The sequence below is a fragment of the Epinephelus fuscoguttatus genome, linkage group LG1 (assembly GCF_011397635.1).
Source record: "Epinephelus fuscoguttatus linkage group LG1, E.fuscoguttatus.final_Chr_v1".
Taxonomy (NCBI): Eukaryota; Metazoa; Chordata; class Actinopteri; order Perciformes; family Serranidae; genus Epinephelus; species Epinephelus fuscoguttatus.
In genome coordinates this window covers 36,812,169-36,831,369 of record NC_064752.1, presented here as the reverse complement: position 1 = coordinate 36,831,369, position 19,201 = coordinate 36,812,169, and the positions used below count along the sequence as shown (strand labels likewise).

The following is a 19,201-nucleotide window of genomic DNA, read 5'->3' as shown; positions in this document are numbered from 1 at the left end:
AGGATGCATAAATCACAATGGACATGCATATGCATGAGCATCTGAGGAGGTGGGATAAGTGTGTGTCTGCATGTGTGTGTGTGCGTGTATGTGTGTGTGTGGTGTGTGTGAGCACCAGCCAGCAGCAGTGTTTGTATCGATCATTGAGGCTTAGTTAAGTGCCTTTTATTTCATTGAGTTAAAGTTAAGGACCGTGGACAGGCCTCTCTCCAGTGTGTGTTGCTTTTGAATGGAGAGACAGCAAGAAAGAAAGAAAAAAGGAGGAGAAAGGACTCTTAACTGTTCTTTTTTTCCTCTTTTTTCTTTTTTTTAGTGGCATCCAGGGATAGCACATCACATTAATGGAACCTAGATGACGTTTCACGTCTCTTCTCTCTCTGGAAGAAGTGGTTTTGGCGTTGGACCTTTGCCTGATGTGTGTGTGTATGATGTGAGCTGCTTTAACCTCCTCTTGTTTTATGGACTTATACATGGCTCTGGATCTCACTGCTGCTAGATTAATTTACACACCACTCACACATGCTTGCCAAATCTCCCTGTCTCTCTCTCTCTCTCTCTCCCTCTCTTCGTCTTCCCTCTCTCCCTCTCTCTGAAGACAGAGCAGAAATTGCCTAGTGAGGTAAATAAATTACTTCCATCGATTGCTGTAGTTGAAGAGTGACTTTATCACAGTTTGACTTGTCCAGATACACATCAGTGTGTGACAGCGTGTGTTTTTTATAATGAGCCACTGCGTCTGTGTGTGTAGTTTACATGTGTTTGTGTGTGTGTGTGTGTGTGTGTGTGTGTGTGTGTGTGGGCTGCAAAAATCAGTGTAAAATCTACCTGATGGGTATCTCAACATATTAAAAGCTACTGCTAGAGCTACAGTACTGACCATAAGCTGTGTGTGTGTGTGTCTGTGTGTGCTAGAGGTCTAATTGAAACAGGCCGCCATGCACATATTGAAAAGCAGATGAATTAGGCTGGTATTATTAGAGTTGGATCTTACAGCCCACCTTGTGGCCAGGTGGGTTGTCGGCTGATTGAGTTTATCTCTGTGTTGTTATCCATCAGCACTGGTCACTGATAGGAGCTGCAGATAGATGACTCTGTGATACCCGCCTCTGATTGTATACGTTTTATCTTCATCACCGTCAGCAACGTGTGTGAAAACCTTCGGCACACCTCAACCCCCATGCCCCTGATGTCACTTCATGGAAAGAGGTTAAAAGTTCACCAAAAAAAAAGTGTCCAACTGCAGAGTGTATGTGTGTTTTTAAGTGTGTGTGTGTGTGTGTGTGTAACAGTCTGGGACACATGCTGTTTTAATAGACGCTGTGCTGACGTTACTGCCGAGGCCAAGAAGCCACCGTTAAAAAAGAAAGGATTTGGAAAAAGAGCGAGAAAAGGCCTCATCTGTTTGCATTAAACAGTGGAAGAACTGACCAGTGAAGGAGCAAATGAGCGGCAGACGGCTAAAAGATATCTGCTTTTCTGGCTCCGGCCCTCGCTTCACATTTCCCTCCCTCATTCTCTTCATTTTATTCGGCCCAGATCGCTCAGTATGCTGCTTCCTTTGTTTTTTATCTCTTATTTTATCTCACTTATTCAACTTTTTGTTTCCCTCAGTGAGGTAAATGAATGGCATATGCTTTTGTTAGTGACTTAATGCGTCTTCTGATTAGTTTAACTAGTATTTTTCTCTTTTAAAATATAGAGACAGTTCCATAGAAAAGTAATGTAGCAAAGATCATGAGGAACAAAAAACGCTGAGCTCACAAGCAGGCACAGTTTTTTTTGTGTGTGTGTGTTCATTTACACTTAAACACTCGTCCCCGTGGTTTTATTCTGACCAGTCTGTCTGTCATCTACACTATCAGGTTCCTTTCTGCATCAGATGCTCCTGATTTGAGAATTAATTAGGCAGCGCGGTGGCGTCAGGGTTGGGATTTTGGGTTTGTTCGCTAGCTATTTTAGTAGCTAATTACTGAGGGGGAGAGTGTTAATTGGAATTCTCTTAGATAATGTGAACTCCTCTTCCCCTTTTCTCCCCCGCCTCCACTAGAGTTTAATAGAAAACCACAGCACTTAATAGACCTCTCCCTCTCAGTCTCCCTGTATTTTTATTTTTTTTATATCGAGATGTTTCGGACAGTAGCTGAGCTGGTGCTTTTGGGCACAGGAGATGTTTATGGGCAGTTTGGCTGTGTGGTGTGAGCTGTACTCAGAGGAAGTGATGTAAAGTAATCCTCAGTCTTCATCAGGATCTTGACTCCTCTCCTTGACAAGTGTCCTGTATCTCTCCCTGGGCACAAACTTACACACAAAGAAACAAGCAGAAAAGAGCTGTAGTTCAAAGAAAGATCCCCACAAATGCATGATTAATGTTGCGTTGCATTTATATTCTGTGAAAAATAAGTAATGAAAAACATAATTTTGATAAAACTCTTCTTAAGGGCTTGCTTAATCTTTTTATTCATGTATTTTATGCTTAACTCATGTTGCACCGATAATGAACAAAACTGGCCTAACCTGCATTTTGACTTGGCACTTTCTCCATAGCCTGGAGCGCCGGAATGCTAATGCAGCGGTGCGTAAGTATAGAGAGGGGGGAATAAAAACACAAAAAAAGTGATTTTAATTTTAAAGAATGTTTGAAATGAAACAATAGTTGCATTTGGATGTTGTTCTAATTGGAGCGAATGGCTGACTAGATAAACAGACTCCAGTTGCCGGGCGTAGGAGCACACACTTGGGGGTCTTTCCATATCTGCGCTCTGTTTAAAAATTAAAACCCGGCATAAAGCGAGAGAGGGAACAAAATTAATATACAGCGAGAAAAGACTAATCAGATATCTGTAGTTTCATTGTAATTCCTCCGTCGTCCTAAACTGTGACAAAAACATTATTTAACATCTTTACCTCTGCTTCAGCCACTCAGAAAGCCTCGGCGCACGCACACACACACACACACACACACATAAGACCTTACAGTATTTTAATATCACTGCTTGTATATTCTAATCCTGACACCACTTGAAATATAATTCCTTCCCCTATTTTAAATCGCGGATGTGAAATTGCATTAAGGCAAGAGTGTGTGGGCATGAAAGCAGGGATGTTAAATGGACATATGAATGCAGGGGTGAATCCTAACCTATTAAGTACTTTCCTTATTATTTCTGAAAGTGGAGCGTGATAATTAGTTTGGTAGAAATCCTATAGCGGGGTGGAGGTATGGGTCTCAATAGTTGAGCCAAATTAATTTCTTCTGTCACCTTGAGCATATGTTCCTCTTAATAGGTTTAATTTATTTCACGGTGATTATCTTTTTTTTTTTTTTTTTTCCTTTAACCACTTGACTGTGATGCACACATTCACGGCAAAAACCACTTCAGCCCCACACACGTGAATGGTATATTCATACCTAAATATGATAGAGCTGCAGAGCGTCATTACTGCTTGGCTTCCTGAGTCTGTGTGATCTGAGAGATGGCACTGTGCCGTTTTCCCAGGGGTCCCTGCTGCTGCGGCCCAGTTGTCATGTGATCCATTTGTCTGGCTAAGAGCTCTGTTTTTCTCAGGAGTCACTCCCAGTCTTTTTAGTCCTAAAAGTTAACAATCATTCCTGATGTTAAATCCATCAGGAACCTCCATGTGCCACGAGGTCGCTTTAATAATCTCCCCTGTGTGTGTGTGTGTGTGTGTGTGTGTGTGTGTGTGTGTGTGTATGTGTTGAGGTTAGGTTGGACCATGGGAAAGCGGCATACCTGAGCGGATTAGCATGATCCCAAGGACACTTTGCGTGGGACAATATTCAAATACTAATTTCTTGTAAAGCACATCGCCATTTTGTAACACCTCAGGCAACCTGGGCCTTCTTTTCTCTTTCCGAAAGTCACTGTGAGTGTGTTAGTTTCCAGCATACCTTGAGTGTAAGCCTGTGCATGTGTGTGTGTGTGTGTGTTGCCCCTCACCCCAATATGTATGGTTTGTTTTTGATCTAGCAGGGATCACTCTAGTTGCCCTGTCTGGTTTCAACTTACACTGGTAAATTACACCCAATCACTGAAATTACATCCCATAGATTCTGTGTGTGTGTGTGTGTGTGTGTGTGTGTGTGTGTGTGTGTGTGTGTGTGTGTGTGTCTGTTTGTGTGTGCGTCTCCTCATCGTTGACGTCACCTCGCAGAGATGTACTGGATGTCAGCTTTGATTAGGCGGTATGAAGTCCAACTGTTTTTGTGTTTTCGTCATTTAGGGGAAGCAAAATGGAAATGCAGCTGTTTTGTGTATGTGTGTGCGCCTGTAGTCATGCATCTGCACGAGTGTGTGCACAGACATAGCTTTGTTGTGTGTGTGTGTGGCAGTGAGTGCGTAAGAGTGGTTGTCAGCTGGTAAGCAGTAAAGACATGGCGCGTTGTGAAGCCGATATGCAAAGTCTTTGTTTTCATTTGAGCGGCTACAGTAAGGAAAGCTTGATGGGACAAAACTCAGACGGAGAAGCTGTAGTCTGCCAATTAGTGCACCAGATGTCAGTTATTGTTGGACCGGGATTATGGCAATAACTGCAATTGGCCAACGGTTATGAGCGTGTGTATGTGTGTGTGTGTGTGTGTGTGTGTGTGAGTGAACTAACTGTGCTGTGATAGATTTTAAACAATCTTCTTTTGGGACTTGCTCCTTTCTTTATTACTCTTCTGGCACCTGCAATGTTTTTCAGAATCCTGTCTCTCTCTTTCTGTGTAGTTTTTCAGCATTTTGGAAATGTAAACACTTCTAAAATACATCCAGATGTTACCAGCTGTGCTCCGCCACCACAAACACTGGGCAGGGAGTGTGTGTGTGTGTGTGTGTGTGTGTGTGTGTGTGTGTGTGTGTGTGTGTGTGTGTGTGTGTTCGTGCGTGTGTGTGTGTGTGTGTGTGTGTGTCAGCCTCAAAGACTCCCTTCCCAACTATTCACTCACAGACAGACAAAATGATTGCCTGATTTTTTTGTCATATATCTCTGCTTCTTTGTCAGAGTGTGAGCAGGTTTTCAAATATTGTGCAAGTGTGTGTGTGTGTGTGTGTGTGTGTGTGTGTGTGCTGAATAAGACTATTGTAGCTGTTAAAAGCTGCTGCAGGCTAACATTGGCTGAATTAAAGGCGCTATTAAATGCAGAAAAGTCAGAACTGATGCAGTGTGACAAAGACGATGATTTCATAAAAACATTGACCTTATGTATGCCCCATTATCTCTCTCCCAGTCTCCTCCTCTCTCGCTCTGACACACATGCACACAGGCTCACACACACACGCAAACTCACATAAAGCAAGACTAGTGTTTTATGGCAAAGCTCCATTTAAATTTGTCATTACGAGAGACTGGACTCAGTTCAACCACTCTGTGTAGGCGAAGTTGAGAAGGGTCTAATTGTGAGGTGAATGGTGTTAATGTTTGTTTATTCACTTTCATACATGCGCACACACACACACACACACACATTTATTTTTAGGGTTCTAATTAGCAGATGTCCTTACCTTCCATAATGATATGATTATTATCACTGATATTATTCTCTCATTCACTTACACTTACACGTGCTCCCATACACACGCACGCACACACACTTTTCAACAGGTGAACACATTTTAAATGTCAGCCTCATTCTGTTTCAGATGCATCAGCATACTGTACATGTGTGTGTGGGTGTGTGTGTGTGAGCATGTATTTGTTTATGCACCATGGCCATGCTGAAACCTGGCTCCTTGGGGAGTAATTACAGAAGAGGTTTTCTGGCCGTTTTCTCTCATTAGTGTGAATATGGAGAAAAATCGTGGAACCCCAGTTAGCATATGCACACACACACAAAACACACACAGAGGCTGTGTGTGAGGCAGAAGTCCAGACATGTGCGCAGGGCTGATGCCATGACTTTAGTCTGGAGGTACGTGGTGCACTTCTTTTGCCACAAGTCTATTTCAGCCCCTGCCTTACTGTATACATACACGCTGTGTGTTTCGAGTGTTTGTGTGTGTTTCTCCCGTTCGACAGCATCTGGCCTGAGAGCCTCAGTCCTTCAATTCAAACTGCAGGTTGTTTGTTTGGGTTCGCCCTTACAAACACACCATTAGGCCTGCCCTCTGTACTGAGGACTATTCCGGGCTCTGGCCTCAGTTTAGCTCAGGCCTGCTGCCTGGCTCACTGGAGGTCCCTGCAGGCAAACCTCAGTCCTACCAGAACCCAGGAAGATCCGAACCACAGCGCACCGCCCAGCCACCACAGTGAAACTCTAGCCTGCTTCAACCCGGCTCGCCCCACAGCAAGCCTTAAATGTCAGCTGGAGGGTTTTAGTGTGTGTGTGTCTGTGTGTGTGTGTGTGTGTCCAATAGCTTTTACTCATCATGATGCAACAAGTCCATCTTTCCTGCAAACAAACAGGTACGGACAAGAAAAAAAGGGCCCAAGTCGTTCTGACTCGCGCTCATAGCCAGTGAAAAAGGATTGGAGATTGAGAGATAAAAAGAAAGAGAGAGTCAGAGGCATACAGGGAGAGAAAGAAAACAACAAAGGTGGTTAGGACAAAAGCAGTATTGTATCATTGAAATGACTTGTGAGTTGAAAGCCTTAAAAGTCCTCCCCAGAGCCAGGTCATAAAGCCCAGAGACGGGGCTTGGCAGCCGAGGCCAGAGCCAGACAGGCCTGGCAGTCGAGCTCAGAGAGCTTCCAGTAACAGGAGATGTAAAAATCAATTTGCCGTGAAAAAGGTAAACAATCGGAAATGACAAATATGCAGGTTCTTTCCATCGCTCTTTTTTCATCTCTTGCTATTTTCACTGTTATTAAAGAAGACAAATGCAGGGGTGAGGAGAATGACTAGTCAGGAGTCATGTGGTGAGGGATCCCAGCAACGTTCAGGGGGAGGGGGGGAGCAGGAGGAAAAATTTTTTTCTCTCTCTCTCTTTTTTTCACTACCTGAAACAAGTCAAGCTGGACTTTTACAGTCAGCAGTTGAAACACACACTATGCATTAGTATGGATGTTGTACACACATGCAAAATGCCCACATGAGGACAAGTCAGCGCTTCTGATTAAAGAGGCGGAGGTCAATACAGCCATGCGGATGGAGAAACGATTGAAGGATAGGAGGATGTCAGAGAGTGAGATTGAGGAGAGAAGGGGGAGTGAATCCTTAGGGGCCTGTTTGGTGGTTAGGGGCCCTCCGGGGCCCCAGCGGAGACCTCCATTAGTGGAACGATCCGAGCCTGGGGGAGCCGGCGCGGTGACGGCCCTTCGAGGCAGGGGCCGGTCTGTTTAGCAGCGGTTTGTCTGCATTGCTCATAACATTGATCCAGTGTTGAGCTGCAGCCATAGGAAGGCTCTTTGCTGCTGAATAGGCCGAGCAGCAGCGTATTGATAAGGCAGAGTGGACCAATGGAGAGCCCTGTGCACCCTGTTGGTCATTTGGTGAAGACAGACAGGTCTTGTTCAATACACACCCCCAACGGCTGCCTTATGGTATGTTAAATCTGTCGCGTACGTGTCCGCGTGAGTGCAGTCGCACATCTATACGTGCACGCAATGATCTGTGTCTTACGGAACCTAATCCTCTTTGCTTTCTCCGCTCGTCCTCCTCAGGTGAACAGATCTGCTGTGACTAGCTGGGAAAAAAAAGTGAAAGAGGGGAAAAAAGAACAAGCGAGAAAACAAACATGTTTCCCAGGCCCCAATTAGCCCACTTTTATTGCCCCTAGATATGCTCTCCCACCCTCCTCCCTCCCCCCCTCCGCTCTCTGAAGTCTGCTTACACAAAATGCTTCACATCACTGAGAGTGCTTAAACATCAACAAAAAAAAAGGTGGCAAAGGGACACAGTGACAGGAGAGCGAGGCAGGGATGAAGAGGGAGAAGTGCCACTTTTGTCCATCAATGTATTTTCTTAAATCTGTGTTTGGAGGTGAACACTAATTGTCGGGGATTTTGTTAAATAAGTGCGTTGAAGCGGCGAGAGTTTTGCAACCGTATTCTTGTATCCGTGTGCGTCAGCCGCACTGTGGGATATGTGTGTTTTGCGGTTGTTGTGTTTGTACAACATCAGTCGTTGAACGCGCACAAACAAAACAGTTTGAACTCTCTGTGCAGAAGCCATCAATTCTTAATGAGATAATGACATGCTAACATACTCACAGCAGCAGCTCTGTTTACAGATGAAGACAAACCACAAACAAGACACAGACATGCTGAGCGCTTTAGCTCTCCCCTCCTATACACTTTCTTCTCGCTTCTTTTTCCTGCCTTTATGACTTTGTGCGTCAGCCAAAACTTAGCGAGAATAACAGGTGGGGAACATCTTGTGTGTGTGTGTGTGTGTGTGTGTGTGTGTGTGCGCAATGTGTGTCTGCCTAATAGACACACACATACACAGTAATGAGTCAGGCGCTATAATGTGGCTGCAGACCAGATTCCCTAATAAGAGAAGAATGTTGTCCATGGCATCCAGAGTTTTCCACTGGAATCACACATTCATCCAGCCTGTTTCCTGCCCCGGGGTCTTCCTCTCGGCATGAACACACGAGGAGAGGGAACCCTCTGTCTCCCTCTTCTTCTGCCCCGCTCTCGCCATTGTCCCCCGTCCCCCCTCTTCCCCTCCCTTCCCCTCCTCACCACATCCTTTTTCTCATCCTTTTCATCACTTTTTCTTTCTTCCCATCACTCAGGGTCAGTTAATGTGTGCTGTTGGAGCGCCGTCTTTTCTTTCTCTCTGTTGGATTGTGCTAGTCTGGTTCTGGAGTGACACAAGCACATGACTCACAAAATGAGTCAGACCAATTCAGGCTTATTGCTGAGGAAATGGTGGTGGATTAGGAGGAGAGGTGTCTTTCTCGGACTGGTACAGGAAAAAAAAACACACACTCGCCCTCACACACATACACACACATGTGCACGCATAAAGCTGAGTAAGAAAAAAAAACATCTGTGGTTCGCCGAATCTCTAAATTAATGGGACTCTTAGTCTAGCTGTGGAGCAACTTTAAACAAACCAAGACAGAAGTTTAAAAATTCACATTCAAATACTTTAACCTTGAAATCTCCCCTTGCCAAGGCACCAGCTCCCTCTTTTTTTCATCTGTTAAATGTTTGAGTGTTTGATAGTTTGAGGTCTATAGCAGAACCCGCCCGGGAATTAATGTCATTCATATGCCCTGCGGAAATTACTTTTGAAATGCATATAATCTAAAACATGCAAATGAGGCTGACTTTGTGCACCCTGTTTAATATGAATTATCATTTTCTGAATACCTATTATTACTGCGTACATTTCTCCAATTATATTGTTCTTTTTTTGTCACTTTTGCATAAGGACGCACATGTGCACATCAGGAACGCCAGAGAGCGCACCCGCACGCGCACACTCACTCGGTTACACGCACAGCAGAATGTCTTTGTGATGGGTGTATTTTAATGAGGAGTAATAAGGATGGTAATGACCCAGTCCACTTCTCCCTCTCTCTCTGTCTTTGTTACTCTCTCTTTCCATCTTTTCCTCTGCGTCTCTCACCCGCTGCCTGGCACACAGCTGTTAGTTTACATGAAGCCAATGAGAGGAGTAAGAGGCATCTCATTTAAAGGAAAAAAAATGCCGACTTTTGCAGATACTGCACAAATTTACCAGTCCAAAAGTCCTTAAACAGCAAATGAAAATAACAAGGCCGCAAATACAAGTGTTACTCATCCAGTTTTCATTAGCTGACTGAAATATTGATGCGTTTTAAAAGTGAACAGTGCATGTTTAGTTTGTCTCTTCCTCTTCTCTTTTGGTGATAAAGCCCTGTTATTAATGTCCTTGTCCAAGAGGCAGACATTTTTTTCCAGCTCTTTTCTCCTAAATTGAAATGAAGGCATCCCTTTTTCAAACGAAATACTCTATTAATTTATTTATACTGCGCCATAAATTATTCTATTAATATTAGCATGTTCCAAATTAGTATGACTTCTCTCAATGTTCCTTCTACTTCTATTAATTAGCATGCTTGTCACTATAACAAAGATTTTTCTTTCTCTGATAAATTATAAAGGAGACATTTTTTAATACAATGAGAACCGCCTGAGAAATTATTAATATTTTAGTTGTGGCCTGTAAGACAAAAGTAAGGAGAAAAGAGCAAGAAGAACAGAAAACTAACAATTGCATGGAATACATTATAGACTGTCACTGCTGTGCAACACTGTTGATTTTTATTTAGCTTTTTTCTCAAAGAAAAACTGTGTGTGTGTGTGTGTGTGTGTGTGTGTGTGTGCGTGTGCGTGCGTGTGCACTCGCACTGAATGCTCAGGGATATCATCTTGTTTTAGCACTTTTGGATAGGATGTGAATTAATTACCTCTGTAACAGCTTGGACCAAGTTCAAAAGTACTAAAATTCAATTAATTTGAAAAGTGGACATGCTATCATTTTCTCTGCATGTCTCCTTTAAAGTCTGGCCTGTTTTTACTGTGGACTTATTCAATTATATTTGATTAAACTCGCTCTGATCCAATCTATTAATTAACTAGGAAATGCAAAGTGCCCGACTTGAAAGCCGATGTATAAAATTATATCATGTCCACTTTGATATTTATTTATATATATATATATATACATATATATATATATATATATATATATATAGTTTTTTTTATGCCACTATTTTGAAAATCCATTGTAACTCTTTTACTATTGTAAGTCACTGTTGCTCATTTTCAGGTATTATTAAATCTATTCGCTTTATCTTGTAATGCAAATTTTGATCACAAATGGAATTCTGTCTCACCTAAAGGCGACTACAGCAAAGCTACCTCTGCAGAAAATACACTTCCTCTTTATATTCCTTCCACAATTTTGTCTTTTCACGCAATAAAATATAAATCATCCCTTGTAATTAAAGTTAGGAAGTTAGTAATTTAGTTGCCGAAGGTGGAGAATATCAGGAATGAAGCATTTTCTTGTTTAGATGACAGCTTCTCTCCTTATGAATTAAAGGTCAGTCCACTTTTTATGTGGTTAATAGGACTGAGCATTCATTTATTATTGACAGGTCACATGCACCCACACACACTGTCTATCAGACTTGCAAAGGCTCTGAGGCTGAAACTGTGTTTGCTGTGTGTGCATGTGTCACCCATGTCAACCTGGTTTTTGGTACACGGTGGACTGAGGGTCAAACAGATCAGATTCACCGCACACCCTCTTCATGTAGCGCAAATACGACAAATTCAATCTCAATGTACTTAAGTCTCAGTTTACTCTTCTGTTTCACCTTCATGTCATTCGTCCATCTCCCTGCTGACGCCTTTTCATGTGTCTCTCTCAAAATTTCTCTTCTTCTCCCTTCCTCTCTCTGTCTGCCCCCCCCAACAGTGAAGGTCATTCTAATAAAGAGCTCTCGTAGGACAGAGCTGCTAATTGCTCCGCGGCGCTCTAGCTGGTTTCAGATCCAAATAAAGGCACGTCGCCTTTTTTTTTTTCCAAGCTCCTCTCCCTCTTGCCCTCCATTTCTCCACCTCCCCTCTTCACCTCCGTTCCACCATGTTAAATACAATCTGAGCATTAGCCGTGCAGACTGTCATAACCTGACCTCAGCCTCCATTACCTCTCCGGACAGAGGGGAGAGATGAAGGGGAAAGCGGGGATTTTTCATCCTCATGATCACAGGATGATTTCCAACTGGCACACGGGAGCGCGCACACGCACAAGCTTTACCTCTTTAGGAATGTACAACCCGTGATTTTAGGCTCAGATAAATGAGGTGTGCATGAAGTCCGCTCCTTCTACAAATATTTGTGTGCGCGGTGCGAGCGTATGTGTGTGTATCTTTGTGTCTGTCTCCAGTATTTCGAACAGACAGCAGTCTGCAAGCTGGTAAATCACTTACTGCACTCTAAAGGAAGGGTCGAGGTGAAGGCAGGAGTGTATGTTTGCCCCGGTCATACACACATACGGAGCGATCTCATCGGTGCGGAATGTGCTGTGTGTTTACCTATGGCTCCAGAACCCACCTGACCGAGGGAGGCTAATCTTTATGGGCTCTGTAAACAAGGACTTTGTCTTCAGAGAACTGCAGGCGGGCGAGCAGACACACAATTCACACATGGAAGCGCACACGGACATACACGCCAGAGAGGAGAGGAAGAACATATACGGCAGGTTACGTACTGCACACCTAAAAGCACACATGCACATACAGAGGCTACATGCACACACAAACACTCTCTTAAATGCTCAGCAAACTGAGCTCCATATGGCAGACAGTCCCGCCGAAGTATAGAAGAATTCCCCATGTTTATATAGCAGGGGATTTTCTTATCATCTGCACTCTGAGCCCCTCTCTTCTCCTCTCCAATCCCCAACATCAGCACTGGCTTCGTCATTAGCCAGCTGCACAGCACGCTGGAGGTCAGACTCCAGGCCAGTGCTGCTAGCTTTCCCTCTGCAGGTTGATGATGCTCTTTAAAGGCAGCCAGTGAGCGAGCCAGCCGGTAGTAGATATTGGCCCGCATCTGACTGACTATCTGTCTGTGGGATAATGGAGTTCACCTGTTAGCACTGGAGCAGGGCCAGGGCAGCCGCAGACATCTAGCATTAGCCCTTTACTGTTAGCCAACCTGTTAGCGCTGGCCGGCAGCCAGGGTAGCCTGGAGCAGTGCTGTTAGCTGCTAGCTTTAGCTCAGTGTGGAAGACTACCTGGCTGCTCCAGTCTGGTATCCTGATGCAAAGCTGGCTAGCGTGTAGCAACGGCCAGCTGCTGAGGAAACAACCAAACTTGGACAGGGAAGTGATGGAAAAAGAATTTATGCAGTGTGTGTGTGTGTGTGTGTGTGTGTGTGTGTGTGTTGGCTTGTGTGAGAATATGTGTGTGTTATTTCTTCAGCTTTCCCCTGACCTCATTCTCTTTTATTGAAGCTAATACACGTCAGCTCAGAAATGCCACGCAGATATCCCTCCTATCCCTCTTCCTCTCCTTCTCCCTTCTGTCATTCTTCTAGAGTCAGGAGAGCAGATTGCAGAAGACGTCTGAAACATGGCGCTATAGTTGTTGGCTATGAAAATATGTGTTTTAAGCCCCAAGATCAACAAATGTTTTAATACATCTATATTGAACACAAAGATTATAAACTTCAAATGTATTGAGACTGAATTAAATGCATATTTTTTCTTAGCAGATCTCTGAGAAAATGTTCAAGTCTTCAAAGAGAGCTAGTACAAACTTGTGTCTCAATTAGCAAATTGAAAAACTGAAAGAAAAAAAATCCTTTTGCAACGGCTGAATTGCAGCGATGCGGCGGTTCAGATTTGCTTTAAAAAAAATCATGAACTCTTTGACTGTATGTCATTGAATTGCATTTAGGGTGATGCTGTTTTAAGCGTCAACATGTCTTGACACGCACAGTCTCATTAGTTAGATATCTGAATATCTGCTCGCATGGAAAGATAAAGAGGAAGGTGCTTTAGTAGCAGGATATATAGGAGGTGCAGGGCTGTGGTGGAAACTCTGCCCTGAAACTATGCTTATAAAAGAACACCTTGTCTCTCCAATAGTCACTGCTGCAGTATCACTGCTGGAACGTTGATAACGCAAGCCATGTTTACTTCTTCCTTTCTTTGTACACACAACACCTCACTGTGCCAGGCAGTTCATTTTTGTAATTGTATTTCATTTTGCTCTGTGTTGCATCTGTTACACGAGAACCTAAGGAGTGATTAATGGAGACATAAGAGCCCAGACCTGATAGTTGGGTTTGTTCTGGGGTTTGGGGTTAAAGCAGATTCCCTCGGGGCCAGTGTCACGCTTTATTTAGTGGAGGAGTCTTTGCCAGCTCGCAAGGTGAGAGTGTGAGAACATGGGCGTGTATGTCAGTGTTCATGCTCCTGTCAAAGCAGAAAAATAAAACAGCTTACACTCTTTGTGATACTTTTAAGAGACGAATCCTGGAGGCGCTCCGCTGACAGTAAATAGGACATTTTGTGGACACAATGACAGCAACCCGAGTAATTTTTTTCATGTGTGTTTTTTAGTTCGTGACTGTCAATTATAATGAAATAAAGCCCCTTCGGGTATAACAGCTAAAACAAATATTTTATGAATCCACACAGCCACTCATTGTCAACAGAGGCTCCTCCAAATTCTGTTTCCTGATTACAAAACAGGTTCGAGCTCCAATTCCTCAGATTCCTGTCTCCGGGAAGAGTGTTTCTCTTGCTCACAAATATTGATTGAACTATCAGAGATCATAGAAATAACCTATGTGGATTCTATTTCAGGGTGAAAAACTTTAATGTTTTCCAGGGTTGAACCTGCCACTAGTTACCAGGCATAACCAGAGGGAGAAAGACAGCATGCAGAGAGTAGGAGAAAGACAGATAATTCAAGAGTCAGATGAAAGCAGATAGATGATGGAGTGTAGATACTGGTACAGACAATTTTTTTTCCCTCACCCCCCCTCACCCCCCTCCGCCCTCCTCCCCCTCCTCTCCCTCCCACCCTTATTCCCTCAGTTCTTTGCCTAATAAGCAGCGTTCCTGCGAGCTGATGCAAGGCGGAGGAAACAGAACAGGCGTTCTGGGACTGTTGGAAATATTCCCACATGAGGCATAACATGATAAAGACTTATTATCTCACTAAGCTGCTGTAAACACAGATGCACACATAAATACACACTGTACACAACTCTCCCTCTCTCTCTCTCTCTCTCTCTCTCTCTCTCTTTCTCTCACACACACTCACTCACACACACACACACACACACACACACACACACACACACACACACACACATTCACAGAAAGTAAAACTGGTCCAGCTTTACGGTTCTGACGAGCTGTGACCAGGAGGAATCTGACAGAGCCAATCCCTCTGACAAAGCCTGAGAGTTAGCTGTTGTGAGCCAGCTCACTGGGCATTTGGCTTGGCTCGTTTGAACTCCACACACACACACACACACACACACACACACACACACACACACACACACACGCACAAACACACACCCAGGGCAGTGGGAAGGAACAGAGGGAGAGTTCTGATTATTATTAGTACTAAATTTTCGGGAACATCTGAACGAGCTTACGTGTCGAAACAGGATTCATCCCGACTCCTCTCCACTCATCAATCACACCAAGACACACACATAAACACACGCACCTAGCACTTGCTGTGAGCTAATCCATGAAAGTACAAAGGTAGGTGTCAGCCTCTTAGACAAACACACACGTACACACGTATACACCAGAGTCATCAGAAACATGTTGAGTCCCATTTCCCCTCCTCTCTTCTCCATCCCAATTAAAAGGCAAAGGAGGCCTTTTATTTCCCTCTCCTCCAAACACATTCTTTATCTCTCTGATCTGCACCCCTCCCTCCCTCGCTCGGTCCCCTCAGGGTAGTGGGAATGTCTCTCCCAACACACTCTCAGGTCAGGGGTTCAGCTGGAGGGGGTCTGAGCATGTAGAGAGAGCGAGTGAGAGACACAGAAAGAGTGAGTAGCGGGTTGAGGCAGGCCTCTGCACGGGCAGCTCCTCTTCACTGCCAGAAACACTTAAACTTAAAGCAGTGTGTGTGTGTATGTGTGTGTGTGTGTATCATAGCCCTAATCAGAGACTTCAGGGTAGATTTATGCCCCTGCCTTTTTCCCGACCTCCATTACACCAGCTTATATACACCCATTACAGGATATGACAGAGTACACACCCTTTAGACGAGCATACCACACTGCCTGTGTGTGTGAAAGAGAGGGCATGCGCTCACGTCTTTACGCACTCCCCACTTTCCCATTAGGTCCTTGTCCACCTGCGAGCTCTATCTCTCCGTCTGTCTTTATCTCTCTTCCCTTCATTGCTAATAAGGTCAATGAGGAAGAGTTAGAAGCAGATGGGTGTACAGTACATTACAGCACAGTGCAGTATAGCGTGGGCTAGATAGCAGGCCGGTGATTCATGCTTAGTGAGACGTGTGATGATGCGAGGAGTTTCTACTGCAGTGCAAAGTCAGTGGACTGTGCGGCGGGATCTGTTGATCACTCAGCACTATGCCTTGCTTCATAATATTACCTCAGGGAGCAGTTTGACCTAGCAGAGGTCTGGACGAAGGCGTGTGGAAACGGAAGGAATGGGAATGAAGAAGCGGAGGAAGTGTTGGGAAGAGGGATGAGGTTGGAGATTAAATGACTACCTTTAAATGTCACAATAATGCTCGACTTCTCAGTCTTAACTTAACAGGCGGATGGGTGCCAGGAGGGAGACAGAAGAGTCAATGGGGAGGGAAATACCGCAGTGTGATTTGCAGTTGGTTTTCAAATGGTGCCTCTTGTTAAGGTGAAATAGGGAAGTCTGTCTGTAGGTTGCGTTCAAGCAAATAAAACAAAAGTACACCTGACAAAAGCGATCTTTTTTTTGCTACCTGCTGTTTCCAGGGTTAAGAATGAACTTGAGTCTCTTTTCAGTCTTTCGCTCTCATGTACCCTCAGTGGTATTAAGCAATCTTCTGTTTTATGGGCCTTAAAAATTTGCGTCTTTCCTAATACAATTATAGTGAATAAAATTTTGAACTGAACTAAAAGAAAATTTTAGGATAGGACATAGGAGACCTCACTAATTTCAGAGTAAAGGCCTTTACACACTGGGGGCTTTTTGTGTGTGTGATCAGTTTCTATTTCAATATACTGTATTTTTCTGAATTCTTGTTACCGTCATGATTACTTCCACACCACAAGTGGTGAACAAGATTGTAATTTTTTTTTTTTTTTTCTGGAACAAGGTTAATTTTTCTTATCTTTCATACCACAAACAAAGGCATTGATCATTCTCATTGTGTTGAACAGACATCATGTCACAACAAACGCAGACTTGTTGCAACTGCCACAAATTTGCATCGCTGCCAGTAAGAATAATTTGGATGCCAAGAGTTTGCACCTGGGTATTTTGCATTTTCGTGTCGGGTATTCATCACACCCCCGCTGTGTAAAGGCCTTAACTGAGGTATTTTTTGCCATAGACAACTCGCTGAAGAATCTTCAAGTTATCATTTTTCCAGTGCATTGAGTAGCACAGAAAACATTCCATTCGTCTCTACTGTATTGAGGAACCGGCAGAACATTCAGTAGCAGGTATACTGAAACCTTGGAAAATAAAACTGTCTGCATGGCTAGATGCCACTTGAGGGAGAATATATTTTGGGGGGGATTTGAGTGAACTGACCCTTTATCTAGTGCACCCACCAGCCCATCCACCTGCACACACTTGTATCCCACACACAAACACGCTCAGGTCCCTGTCCCTCTGCAAGCATCTGGCAGCATTCCATTAACAGAGCCAACAGCGCTCTCTCACACCCTCACCTGCTGTCAGAGTCTCATAGAAAAAATATATATGCACACACACACACACACACACACACACACACACACACATCAACACACATCAACACACTCAGAGCTTCACCTGCTCTTGCCTCAGAGGAAAAGAAAAGTTAGATTCTCTCATGAAATGCCTTTTATTGTTTCCCCAGAAGGCATGGGTTGTACGCTTCTGAAAAAAACGCACGCATATACACACACAGTCGCAACACAGACAGCGGGTACAATGCCTCGATGGCGTTTTGTGTACCCACCCTGGGTTGCCGAAATAAAAGCATTAGAACTTTCCCCTTAAAAACTATGCGCTTGTGTGTTAATTTCTAAAACTGGATGAGGCAGAAAGGCGAGATTGAGCTTGTCATTAGGAGTTCACAGCCTGCGTGCTTGTATGAAGGTTTGTTTTGTTTTGTGTCAGCTGCCTTGTGTGTGTTCTGCGCACGTACGTGTGTGTGTCTCTGCGTCTCCTCTCTCCCACGCTCCGGCTCCTAACGATGGCAAATGCGCCTGTGTGTTTGCGAGGCGTTGTTTCTCAAAAACAACAACACATCCAGGAACGGCTCGTTTTGTCGGGGTTTTGTGGAAGGAACACGCTCTAATTAGAGAGGCCCTATGAAGGTGCATCAAACGGATCTTTCTCAAAGACCAACCTGCTCATGGCTCTCACACAGCGCACACATGCCACCTCTGATTATTGGAGAAATGTCTGTGTTATTTAACTATATAGCAGAGTATTAACAGCCTTGTCAGTTTAGATTTGCTGCACGTCTGATCCTAATCCACGCGTACGCTCCTAGACACACATTTACATACAGACAAAAAAAGTGTCTGCTTCAGGTGTTGCTTTGTGGCCATTTGGGCATGTTTGTGTGTGTTCGGGGTGGTTCATGACCAAAAGCTCTTTTCACAAAGTACACGTGCACCCCCACACACGCACACACAAACACACACACAACTCACTTCTCTATCTCTGCGTGTGTTTACTTTACTTTCCTGCCTTGTTTGTTCACTCAGATGGGAGCAGGCTTTCTGCTCAAACTGCCCAGGTCACTTTTGTTCAATCTGTGTGTTGTCTTGCCCCTCCACCCCTCCCTCCTCTGTGCTCTCAGGTGCCAGTGATGATGGTGGAATCAGCCTCTGAGACCATTCGAACGACACCGTCCAACCAGAACGGAGTCAGCAGCCTCAGCAGCCAATCAGATGGAGGGGGAGGTAGAGAGGGCGGGTCTAACGGAGACACCAACGGAGAGATCAGCCCAGTCGACTTACTGCACCTGCAACAGCAACAGGTGTGTGTGTGTGTGTGTGTGTGTGTGTGTGTGCACGTGTGAGCATGTTTTTAGGCCTGCGTGTGCTTCCTTGTACCTGTCATACATGCATCTGACATTATGTTTACATATCTACCTGTGTATATATGTGCTTGCGAGACTTGTTTTGCAGCAACCTCCCACTTGTGCAACTTGTGTGCATACGTACAGTACATTGTCTGGAACAGCATGTACACACCAGGCCGTTACATAATGTACAGATGTGACAACACGTAGTCCGCCAGACTCTGGTAATTGTCAGGCTTGCGTGTGCGAACAGTGAAAAGCTTTGACAGGTTGGCTCGTAGGTGCTTTAATTATCCACCGTTCATAATGTGCCAACTAATTCCACCAGGACAAAGTCCACCATAATAATTCACACGCTGGAGATTCCCACTGATATATTATTACATGTTACTGGTTGAGAAAATATTAGGAGACGAGCCTACTGTTTAAACTCTGTAGGTGAGAGAAGCCATTTTGTCCTGTTGTGGGGATCAGACACACACATTCTCACAATGTAAACACACACACACACAAACGAT

At 44.2% G+C, this 19,201-nt stretch overlaps 1 protein-coding gene across 5 annotated transcripts in view; it reads left to right on the top strand.

The window, feature by feature from the left end:
- Positions 1-19,201, top strand: part of foxp4 (forkhead box P4) — a 257,342-nt gene that overhangs the window by 170,914 nt on the left and 67,227 nt on the right. For 4 of the 5 annotated variants that reach the window (XM_049580580.1, XM_049580606.1, XM_049580598.1 and 1 more), the window contains one exon: positions 18,459-18,638. In XM_049580580.1, coding sequence (XP_049436537.1) covers positions 18,468-18,638 — 171 coding nt within the window. In that variant the 5' untranslated portion in view covers positions 18,459-18,467. Of the gene's footprint in view, positions 1-16,127; positions 16,150-18,458; positions 18,639-19,201 lie in introns of those variants that run through there. The other variant, XM_049580589.1, reaches the window with a different exon arrangement.